Here is a 13,114-nt window from a genome sequence, read left to right as displayed (position 1 = left end):
AAGATAGACAATACTCTACCAGTATATACCATCATTCTGAAAGGTTACATAAGTAACATTATGGACTTGGCTCTTGGTTGATTAATAATTGTGTATGTTTTCTTGCTACCTGTATTCACTCTGCTTAAGGCTGTTAAAATGACATGCAATTAACCTATTTCTTCTGTTATAGATTGTGTAATTACTTGTATGATAACACAGTATAGCTACTCCTGATATATCAAATGCACTAATTACTAACATTTCTCCACAGATATTACCTTGACAACTGTTGTCATGGTGAACTTATCAAATGGCTACCATAGTAACCTGTGTAATGTTTTACCTTCAAATTTGTTTAATCTAAAAGTAACATGTTAAATTACCCTGGTAAACATAGCTACTGTGGTAAGCTACATTTCTGTTTTGTTAAATGGTTTCCATGGTTACTTTAATTGGCGATGTACTATGACTAAAAACCTCTTTTGTACTGTAGTCATGGTTACTATGCTAAACACTTACTGACAGAAATACTTGTAAACTGTTGCCATGGTTACTATGGTAAGCTGTTGCTATGACTACATTACTACCCAGAGATACTGCTAAGTAACTGGCTGTGGTTACCCGGGGTAACTGGTGTGTTTTATAACCATAAACATTTCTATATATGCTCCTTTTTCCTTCTTCTCATGCAGGCTTTCATGTCAATGTTTCAAATTCTTGCTAATAAGGGCTGGATAGAAGTGATGGAAATAACCATGTGGGAAACTGGTGAAAGTGTAGCGCCCTTGGTGGCCATTTATTTCATATTCTACCACCTTTTTGTAACACTGGTGAGTAAAGCTAGAGACTATTAGTGTTTGTGTTGTCAGAAATCAGACAGAAATCAAGGATTTTGGACTTCAGTTATAGAAGTTTGTCTTAGAGATTAGAAACGCTGCAGTAGAAAACTGCCACGCCCATTTCATTTGTCAGGGTTGGTTCATTGCTTCTCAGATTTCCCCTTGAAAGTATGACATGATGTGTTATCAGAGGCTAGTTATAATATCTACAGCTTCCCTTTATAACAGAATGTCATTTTTACCTTCATTTGATTTTTTTCTTTCTTCCTACTTTTTACCTCAACAAGTTTGCAAATACATTGGACATTAATAGTGAATATTTTTTTTATATTTTTAGAATCCTTTAGTGAATTTTTGTTGTTTTTAAAATCCTTTTTAGCATTGTTTATAGATTTCTGTCTTGGCTTTCATCAAATAAATTATTGTATCATAAAAACTAATTTCAATTTTTTGTCCTCAATTTAATGACATACTGCATATGATAACACAACATTGAATCTGTAAGTTTTAACTTGACTTATGAAATTCATCTCCGATTGTAAACAGATGTTGTTTATAATTAACTAGTCTCTGATTTTGGTATTGGCACGATGAGAAGGAAAAGGACAGAGGCACTAATCAGAGGAGAATTAGATGGTGTCCGTAATGTTGTGTTTGTGTCTAGTTCTGGTACCGCATGCTGGGTACCACAGCAACGCAAGTATCAGATTCAAGTCTGGCTACCTAGTCTCTCTACCACATGGTAAATAAGGTTCGGAAATAAGTCTCGGGACCAAATGGAAAATGAGGTTCACATTCAAGGTTTTTGGCTGAAATTCGGACAGAGACTCAAATCTCAGACTAAATTGGGAAATAATGCAGGGATGAAACAGATGGGACTCAATCTTTAGATAAGTATAGAAATTAAATCTAAGACATTATCTTAACTTTAGATACAAACAGAAAATCAGGAAAAAACTGATTGGGTATTAGATATGAAATCTATGGTGGATGAAAATGTGGGATGAAACTGGAATAAAAAATGACTATTGATTGGAAATGAAGGCTTTATGATCTAATTATAAGGACATAGTGTCCTAGTTGAATCTTTAAATCAAGAAGGAAATATACTTTGATAGTTAAGTCAAGGATGAAGTTAGGCAATACGATACTTAAGAATAATCTGGAAAGTTTAGTTAAAGGAAATGCAACTCATTCGTTTGAATTTTGCAGAAGATACGAAATTTGCAGTTTTAATTGTCCATGTCTGAATACAAAATTACCTTTATAACTTACAAATAGAAAATGTCTTGATAATTTCCATGTATATATCAATTGTTTTATATTGATTTGGATACAGGGTTTTGTATAGTAGCATTGCTGATTTTCTTTTGTTTGCTTTGAGGTATATAATAGAGATATTATTTAGTAGACATTATCTTTATTTGCAACAATTCTCCTTTGATTTGAAGAGCTTGATGCTTCTATAGTTTTTCTGAGGACTTGTGTAGGAGGGGAAGTGAGAGAAGCGTAACCAACAGACAATGCAATAGGCGAGTGTTCGTGTTTAGGAGCCTCTTTGTGTCTGAGAAAATAGTCATTTTAGTCCGCCATCAACCATCCAGGAATAGGATATATTAAAAAGATGATATTTTATGTGATTTACATTCCAGCAATATTTGTAGAACTTTTCTGACATTTCAAATACTGTACAATTATTCCAAAACTTCAATCATAAGTCCCTTTACAGCTATCATTAGCAGATTCTCATCAAAAGAAATCTTTATTGAGCATTTGGTTATCGTAGTCCTAAAAATCACTACTTTTCATATTTTTAGATGTTCAAGGTCAACTCCGTTAATCAGCTTGGTAGATAAAATTTTCAATTAGATCGAAATCTGTTTATATAATTATGAATATTGAAGCCAATTCGATAAGGCAATATTTTTCATTGGAATATGAAAATTAATTAAAATTTTCTCAAGTGTATTATATTCAAATTTGTACTTTTATCATATCTTTACTGAAATGTATTTCTTTTCTGAAAATTAATGAAATTTAGCGGTGATAAACTATCACCTAAGGTTTATTATATAGAGTTGAAATTTATTGAAATTTGTTATGTTCATAAAACCAGAAACCAAGGTTATTTCATAATCCTTTATAATAAATTGATAATATTAGTTGACATTTTTTAAAGTATTCATGTTGCCTCAGTTTCAGTGTATCATGAATTTTTAAGTTGAGTTTTTGTAAGTTTTGTAAGTATAAAAACACATTAGCTGTTACTAATGCATTTTTATTGGGAACACTACCCCATCTTTTTCCCTTATTCTGAAACCGTAAAATTATCATAAAAAAATATTCTCACCTTTCCCTGTTGTGAACCACATTTTTTTTTTTTTTTTTCTGCATTTGAATGAAATATTTCAACAGAGTATTATTTACAACAATGCACCACAAGTTGTATCTGTCAATAAATAATGTGATTTAATTTTTTCTGTCATTTTTCATTAATGACAGACATAGTTGTCTTCAGGTAACATGATTTCAATACTTTTATATATTCAATTTTTTATTCCAAATATCAAATTTTCCTTTTAAGTTGTTTTAACGAACATCTGCACCTGAAAATTTTAAAAGTTTTATCACAATTGGAATATTAATGAATCAATGTGAATTTTATTTGATTCCCATTTTGAATAAGATACAATGCCAGTCTTGATAACCATAGCAACTACACTTTTACATTTTCCATAGCAACACTATTCACTGTTTCTTCTTATCACCCTCTTGTGTATAAAATCACATTTAAAATAAATCACAACACTAGTAGTAACACTGTATTGTATGATCCATGCTAGCAATATGTTTATCACAAAAATGACGGTTCGTAAAAAACTAGGCATGAAGTCTATCAGTATGGTGCCAAAAAAATGAAGATCTGGTGCAGCATGAGCAAGAGTTTTTTTTATCAAAGTTAATCCTTTAGTGTATGTTACACAGTGTTCTCCCTTACATGTAAGGTTATTTTCATGCTGGTCCTAAGGACCGACTGACCTTAAAAGTTACTGGTCCTAACTGAAAGTTACTGGTCCTTATAAAGTTACATTTCGTTCTTACAGCTTATATACAATGTAATTACTAGCAAAGTGATAGTTTTATAAACAAAATAAATCTGCATATCCGAATTTGTATCGTAGGCTCTGGACAAAGTTGACTGAAAATCAGAATACTACGAAAATCTTTTTTGTACAGTTTGATCTTTGACCTTTCGACAATTTTACTGCCAGTTTTTGTTTTGTATATCCTTTATTCAGACCAAAAGTTCCCGGTCAAAGGACCAGCTACATGGTAAAACTTGTCTGCCCGACTATAAAGTTGCCGGCTACGGGCAGACGGACAGGTGTTAATTTCGAACATTGATGTTACATAATAGCATGGTTACCAAGAAATTGAAAAAAATGGCATATAAGAAACTATGTAAATGTATGAAGTCTACAAGTAAGGGTATGGTGCCAAGTTAAAACATGACGAAATGATCAGTGCCATGCTATCATATGTATCGAGGTTTGTAGGAATCACAAGTGTTTTAGCTCCTATACATGTACATGTATATAATTTCTAGTTACATAGGAATACAATTTATATATATATGTATAAATGATACATTTGATGGTGTTTGCTGAAACCCTTGGTGATGAACTATAACTAAAATAAATGTCTTGCTTTTTACTTATGAGGCATGAATTCCAACTCTCCATATCTATATATATATCCTTTGATATTTCAAATGGTTGGGTTGTGTATTCGGAGATGAAGTACTAACCACGCATGAGTATGACTATACATATATATATTCAGGATGAAACCTAACATTACTGATGTTGCAAACATATATATGTTTAGTTTGTAATGTTTTTATTTAAATTGCATTGATAATTAATTTAAATGTTTTTTCCCTATAACTCTACCACATTTGTTTTCTGAAACAGTTATGCTATGCATACTGCTATGTCTATTTATAAAATTTATGTTTTGATTAAATATTTTATCTGGTATATAAGATTATTCATATTTATGTCAATAAATTAATTTAAAAATAAATATCATGGTAAATTTGAAAAGACAAAAAATTATAGATAAGGCTGTTTTTTTAACTTTCATATGAATATGAAATTGATAAAAATGACTTCATCATGATGAAAAATATCAATGTCTGCACTGTGACGGCTGAATAAATTAAATGAAATAGACTGGATGGTAGAACTAACCGCCTTGTAACACTAGAGTATTTTGATTTGAAGATTGTCATCAGCTCCTTCGTAGCTGTGATTCTGGATAATCTGGAATTGGACGAGGACATAAAAAAACTCAAACAGGTAGGTTTAGGTCAAAGTTCAAATGGCAAGGTCATTACTCAAGGTCAGTGTTAGTCAGGAGAAACCGACATTTGGATTGGCTGTCAGTTAAAAACTTGTATGTCTATCTTTAGTTTTTGTGATAATATAAATAAAATAATATCTGCTGAAATGAACATATTAATCTATTCCAAATTAAATATATACTTCCACATTTAAAGGCAAAAAGTTATAAAAAGTAAGGAGTTTTACAAATCCATGTTCATACATCAAATTTGTTTTATGTAGCGAAAGGCACGAGAACAGAGCGCTGAAATTCAGGAGACCATGCCACTTCGATTGAGGATATTTGCCAAGTTCCCGTATGTATTGGTTCCAACAGTTGGTATTTAAATCTAAACGAAAGTCTATGTTAATGAAAAGTATGGCATCTAAAAGTAAATGATATGTTTTATATATGTGGTCTAGAGAAAGCAATTCACTTATAAACTTTTAAGAAAGGGTAAATTGTACTGTTTTCTTGCATAAGGAATGAGTTCCTGAATACTCCAGGGGTTACTATCATGTCAGGAGTCAGCTAGCTGGCTGGGGTTCAAACCCCGGCTCGGAAGCGAAAAGGTCAGAGGTCACCTACTCAATAACGTGAGTTTCCTCTTGGCACTCAGATTTCTTCTCACACTAAAACCCCTCGCACGCTTACATCCAGGCCATCGAAAGTGATTTGCATAACTTGTATAACTTATTTTGCAATTGATGAAAACTAAATAAAGTTCATGATAGAGGATGATATTAAGAATGTGCTGTTTTCTTTGTAGGAATCACCCACAGATGGTTCATCTAACAAAACTGACGGGAGATTTCAGTATCTCAGACATCCGCGAGAGCTTCATGAGACAGTTTATGGGCCAAGAATTGAACCTGAGGGTAGACATTCAAGAGCACCATGAGGAGACAACTCCGTTTACCAAATCTACCCCACTTAAACTGGTGAAGTACTCTGTACAGGGCACTAAAAGTGGAGGGGTGGTGGAGAAGAAAAACGGCATCTCCATGATCGTTAGGTTGGTGACCTTTAGTCTGTAACAAATAATAACACACCAGTTAATTTTTTCTCCCTCTGGTTGACAATTTTTGTAAATAAATTAAAGCTGATTTAAAATTTTGCAATTTGGCTAATAGGGTATATATATAATTCAACCAGGCTTCTGTATTTTGCAGATCAGATTTTCATTAACATTGCAATGTCTTGCGAAAGCAGGAAAATATCTTATCCAAAAATAATCGACTAAGGTATTGTACTGTTCCGGCTATAATACTGTTGCCCATGTCCTACTCTCTGGATTTTACTGCAGTCACTTTACCATCACACTATCAGACTGTCTTATGTCCTCGAGAACCTTGCACTTGTTATAAATAAACTGGAATTTTTATATATTCAGCCAAAATTTAAGATAATTGAAAATATATATGATGTATATTCTTTTTGGTTCTTTGTTCTGTTTTATAAATGGAGTTATTTGAAATTATTTTCTAGGGATTCTGCCCAGCAGAAGATGCAGGTTTGTGGATCGACCCAACTGGTAGCCTCAGGACCTAAATCACTACTGTCACAGCAATACCAACTCCGTATGGACAGGAGGTAACATAATCAGTGTTAGGGAGAGTCTATCTGTCTTTCAGATAACATTTGATATTTACATATACTGAGAAATAATTTTACATAAAATAGTAAATACTAAGCTTTTTTCATGAGAGATTAACAGTTCACAGAAATTTCATCCAGTATCAAGTTTCATTTGTGATATCAGAAACCACAATAATAGACTGGACAAACACTGGGCAGATCAAGAACGGTTCTATAATTATGATTTGGATATATTTAAAGATTTGAAACTGTCTCAAACACTATTATCACATCAAGGTTTATATTTGAGTCCAATGTAGAGGATCTTATGATCCTGCTCTTTACAATTTTTAAAAGATATACAGCTGTAGCATATTGTAAGTTTTGCACTGAATGTATAGAGGAAAACCTAGGACACATTAGTCATGCACTGTAGCTCTTAAGAGATTGAAATTTTCTTGGACTGGAGGTATAGCATTGGTGTTTCAAACAAACTGGATGGAATTAGAAGTTTCTTGTTTTGAATCACTGTTTATGTACCTCTGGTCAATCAGTAGGGATTTTAGTCTCTAGCCGTTACAATCTCTGAATTTTATACAGCCTCCAGCATTTTGTCTGAATTTACGATTTTGTGGTCACAAGCAAAACTTATAATTGTCAAATAATCCTGCACATGTTTCCTTACTAAATCACATTTGGCCATAGTAGTTGGTTGATCTTACATGGACAAAATATCTTACAGTAAATTTGACATTGACCTGAAATTAACCTGTAAACGACTTGAAAATGAGGTCAATTTCTAATAAAGAGAACTGCAGGTGAATCTCAAGTCATTTTCAGGTCAAATTCTTGATTCTATAGACATTTACCATTTTCAGGATTTGTCCTGAAATGTTTTACCTGAAATTTACACAAAGACATTTTGCCGATGTAAATTCCATTATAGAAAGAAAAAGCTATAGACTGAATCTGATATTCCTTACTACATGACAGAGAAAATGAAATGGTTGATTGTCAGTTCTATTTACATGGACAAGTTTTCAAAATATTGGAATCATCATTAATACATTGATGTAAAGTGAAATGAGACATTGATTGATTAGGAGTTATTATATGGACAGGAGATCTTCAAATTTTAATTTGCTACCATTTGATTCAAAATTTTCACAACATTTTTAAGTACAACAGTTTGAAAATTTATTAGGGGTTGATTATTATGCATAAAAAAGGAGATCTACAATACATGTCTTATTCTAAAGGCTATGTCACTATAAACAGACAACAAGTCGTAACAATAATTGTTTATAGTGCGATATGAAAGTCACCTTCAACAAATATTTTTACGACTATTATGTTTCATTTTCAGGCTCTATCCCAAAACGTGAATATAATGTCCAACTTTAGATCTTTGTGTGATATCTTTGGTCAACGCTCTAACTGTTCCTACCTTCCCACTACTGACAAAAGCTGGAAATCATGAAAAAAATTAGCATGTAGTAAAGTTTTAAATAATCTTTAGGAAAACATAGACAAAACACAATTATTGAGATAGCATGAGAAAACATATTTACATATGTAACAAGTCTGTTATGTTATCATCAACAGTTCCAATAGAAATTGGAATGTCAAATTAATTTGTTTATATTCTTAGTCCAATGTCAGTGTTTCTGTCAAAATGATTTTCGGGATCAATCCCAAAAATCTGTCTTAGTCCCAGGAGTGTTTCTACCAAAATGATTTTCGGGATTGATCTCACACTGAGTCACATATGTTTCAAGGTCTTAAAATTGATTTAAACAAATCAAATGAATAAATTGGAAGTTTTTGTGTCTCATGCCATCCTTATAGGTTTTATCTTGTGTTGTTTATATGTAAGATGCAATACATTATGTAGTAGACTTGAATTAAATACCTTACCCAGGATTCTATAATAGATCAAATAAATTTTGATATTCTATTATGTTTCGGTAGTTTATTTATGTATATATTTGTTACTTTTACACAAATTATGGAATCCTGATGTGTGGTAGATATTCTGTTTAGATTAAAGTAAACCAAATTAATTTGGAAATGAAATAAACAACAAACAAATCGACACTACATTCCAATAGAAGTAATTTTATTAACTGACCACGCTCTTGATACAAATTGCTTTTGAAAAACACACTATTATAATGTAATTTGACAAGAATAGTGTTATTTCCTTATTTTTGTCAGCATTGAATAGAATTACTGATTGATATTATGATGTTAAAAATAAATTAAGATTTAACTTTCCAAATATTTTATACACTGAACAAATATATACAAAGCCAACTATCTATCTACCTGTGTATATATTTCTTCATTACAAAAATTAGAATAGAGTAATAACAAATGCTTAAAATGAGAAATCCATTTTAACTCAGTGTGTATGATGTATATACAAAAGTAAATAAAACTTGTATACTGAATTCCTATTTCACTGAACTGATTAATATCAATTTAGATTTAATTTATTAATCATACAGAAACATGCTATATCTGTAGAAGTTTGTTTATCAATAATGGTTTTTTATATCACAGAGAATTGGACTAGATATTTTGTAACCTGTAACAATCATTACTGAGGTTTTTATGTTATATAGCTATTATTTGACAATTATGAAGAGATTAGCAAATTTTAATTTCCATAATTTAACATACCATTTAATTTAGTATGTAATAAATGCAAATTAAGGTTGAAGACCCTGTGATTTTGCAAACCTATATATATATATATAACTTTTTAGGTGTACTTAAGGCTAACTCAGTTGCTAAAAAGAGTTTAGGAACTAGATGTGTATGCCTCTGTAAAGTCGAATCCGGTCAAAACAATAGTAAACATAATAGCATAGTAATTTGGTGAAAGAAATTTGTAATGGACCCTACCCTATGGAGTTACTAAACTGAATTGTACAATTTAATTTTCTCCATATGTTGCCAAAATTTACAACAATTTACGAGTCAACAGTAATATCTAAGACTAGGACAGATGCATACTAAGTTAGTCTTACAATGTAAGTACACCTAAGAAGTGATATATATATATAGGCATAATATAAATCACTATAGTTTAAACAGGGTCTAAAAACTTTATGTAATATAATGTCTCGAGACATGAAATAATTAAAAAAAATTAATAGTTTAAACATTGATATACCAAAAAAGTCCCTCCAATTTCTATGGATTTTATTTATAACATCCATATGATAAATTCCATTCCCTTTTGAATCGTTTTCTTTAGGATTGCTACCTAAATAAACAATAGTTGTACCTTAAAATTAAAATCTATTTGTTTCTCTCTTATGTAAGAATTATTTGATACAGTAAGGTATTTGTAATTCAAAGTTTAATTTGTTGGTGGGCAGTAATTTTGCTTTACAGACAGATGAAAACAGGTTTACAGCCATGGCCTAAGTGTTATGTGTATTACCTTATCTCAGGTTTGACTGCAAAATCGAAAACTCACACATGCATATCTTTATATCCAAGAACCAGAATAAATATCACATTATATGCATTATATATAATCCAATAATGAATGCGACTGGCACAAATCACAACACAAACATTCTAGTTTGCATGCTCCATTTGTTCACTACCATCAGGGCTAATGTTCTATTGTGAACATGTATTGAACACAAAACAAATATCCTTGTGTTATGTAGAATGATCAATTCCTTAAATCGTGATGAGTTTAAAAGAGCCGTCCACATACTTTACCATAATTGTGAAGTCCGATAGCGTTATTTATCATTATTTGTGATTAATTAATGTCCAATCCACTGTATTCTTTGTAAAATCACCAGCTTAATTACTTGATGATTCTTGTGTAATTTGCTTTCCCACATATTGTAAAGCCAACACCCTAGCTGACTTCATTTATCATAGTCACACACATTCATTATCCCTTCCGATTTCTACATATCTCTTGACTTCTAGTTGTTTCCCTCCAGTTTAAATGTTCAAACATCAGAATTTGACATACTAATAAACTGTTCCTTAGTGTCAGCCTTGCATGCGCTAGATTTCTTATCTATAATTAACCTCCAAGGGGAAGTGGTGGTCAGTCACTGGGAATTACATGGAGCTGGAAAGTAAACAAATCTAGAGGGGCTGTCAATATCATGTTTCAGGAGTATGTTTGTTGAAAGCACCTTCAGCTATACCGAATATATATCACAACTTAGACTGGCCACCAGACCCTAAGTTGCTGATAAGACTTTCTCAGCAGAGTTCTTTGCTAGATTATCTCCCCCTAGTTTAAAACTTGCACGGTGCACCAAAATCTTAACCTGGCTATTTCGGCCTACTGCGCCTCTTGAAATTCTCAAATTCCAGCATTAAGGTCCTTTAAATGACTGTTCAGACCCATCATTTCTTAAACTACTTGCTCAAAAATTGTGTAAATCGTTGATATGGATATGGGTCAAGGAAGTAATATCAATGGTTGTTTTCCATTTAAAACTGACATGATCGACCGGCTTTGAAGGTTCCTGTTCGTTTGTATCATGTGAATGCATGGTCTTATATGCAATGATACTAGACAAAAGGTCATATGTGAAGAATCTAATCAGAAACTATTTCATTTTGTTGAAATATTAGCGTTTTTTGTATCTAAAGAGGGCTTAAATGTTAAAATTACGATGTTCCAAAACATATTTTACCACTTTGATTGCTCAATGATTAATCGTTCAATTAATTAATTCACTCCATTTTAGCTTATATGTACTATACTAAACTTGGACTCCACATACAGTTAATTTAGTACCCGCTGTATTACAAATGAGGCAGACATCACTCTTAAAAATTTGTCATTTGTGCGAATTTCTCTATTTTTCCTGATCTTATGATGGGCGATATTTTTTTTCTCCATAGATTTGGATTTTCCAAAAAAAATTCCTGTTAGTGTTTAAATACTGAGAACTACTAATCCTGAAACAGAAAAAAAAACAATTATCGCATTAATTTATAAGTTAGGCTAATATTTTGTCTGAATTGACTCGACTATAAGTACAGGTTATCTGTGACCTACCAGTTTTCTCTAGCAGTGCGGTCACTAACTTGAGGGAGTGGGGGTTACACCACACCATCAGATAACGCTATAGACCTTTCTCAAATTATATGCATGCCTGACATTCCTAATTCAGATCGAGGCTTAGTGAGCACAGGCACCGTAGCAACGTATATACAATTAATGCAACATATTGTACAAAAATAAACCACAATGCTGTTCAATGTCATGAAAATAGTTTTAATTGCTCATTTTCATCAAATTCATAATACTGAAGTGTAAAATAAGGTTGATTATCAACATAGGCAGAGAAAAGGGTACATAATGTTGAAGATCATTGTAGATTTATCTGTATAACATTACATTCTATATTTTACCATCAGTTATTTACACTGTATCTGTTTACATGTGTAGTTTGTTTCCACACATTTAAATACAAGAGTGGAGAATTCTATACATGTGTTTTACATAAATGAAACAAATATCAAATTAAGTGTTTAGTTCTTTACCGTAATTTTCTAAGTGAACGTGCCGGTTGTTAGATACATGCATAACCTTTTCCTAAAATGAAACAACACTTTTTGTGCATTATCACGAGGACACTAACTTCATAGCTGATAAAAGCTGATATATTTAAATGTTAATTATTAGAGTGAATTATTTCTAAAACTAACATCATAAATTCATATTTCTGGTAGATATTGAAAAACTGAAATAAAGTAACTGAATATAATGATCTATGGACATCAATAATCAAATCTGAACAAGGGTTCAAGAAAACCAAATATATTTACTGAAATGATCACATTTGCGATATTTTCTATAATTGCATGAACAATTAAGGCTTTCAATCGCAACTCCTCTTTTTATTAATCATTTTATTTAAGTTTAAATGGGTGGTATACTGATGTATATTTATGTGTTTTATCATGCTTATGATCTGTGCACTGATTTTATAGGATATGTGTTTTGTGATCACAACTTCAGGGATAATTTTAGAGTAGCCCTTTCGACTATGATCCTCAGATTTTGAAAACGATCCCTATGTTTCAGGAAATTTCGTAATATTTCTTTGTTAATAGCCCCTCTAGAATTGTCAAATACTTAAAAGTGACAAACACATATTTTAGTTAAAATGATCCTTGCAGCATGCTCAATATATCAAGTACAATGTACTTCTATTTTGTGATACATAAAAATGAGGAAAACACATATATTCAGGGAAGCCTATCTAAACCCAAAAGTGAAAAACCCAAAAATGAGAAATTGGGCTTTGTAGCCAAGTAGTCACAAC

The 13,114-nt window shown here is 31.7% G+C and overlaps 1 protein-coding gene across 3 annotated transcripts in view; it reads left to right on the top strand.

Moving 5' to 3' along the window:
• The window catches only part of LOC138307892 (sodium leak channel NALCN-like), a 51,124-nt gene that overhangs the window by 12,417 nt on the left and 25,593 nt on the right, over positions 1-13,114 (top strand). The window contains exons 13-18 of one of the 3 annotated variants that reach the window (XM_069248811.1): positions 675-812; positions 5,108-5,182; positions 5,450-5,523; positions 5,977-6,222; positions 6,696-6,800; positions 8,152-8,166. In XM_069248811.1, coding sequence (XP_069104912.1) covers positions 675-812; positions 5,108-5,182; positions 5,450-5,523; positions 5,977-6,222; positions 6,696-6,800; positions 8,152-8,166 — 653 coding nt within the window. The remainder of the gene's footprint in view (positions 1-674; positions 813-5,107; positions 5,183-5,449; positions 5,524-5,976; positions 6,223-6,695; positions 6,801-8,151; positions 8,167-13,114) is intronic. The other 2 variants (XM_069248810.1, XM_069248812.1) reach the window with 2 other exon arrangements.

The sequence above is a fragment of the Argopecten irradians genome, chromosome 14 (genome assembly GCF_041381155.1).
Source record: "Argopecten irradians isolate NY chromosome 14, Ai_NY, whole genome shotgun sequence".
Taxonomy (NCBI): domain Eukaryota; kingdom Metazoa; phylum Mollusca; class Bivalvia; order Pectinida; family Pectinidae; genus Argopecten; species Argopecten irradians.
The sequence above is the reverse complement of the archived record's forward strand: the minus strand, read 5'-3'. Positions and strand labels throughout refer to the sequence as shown.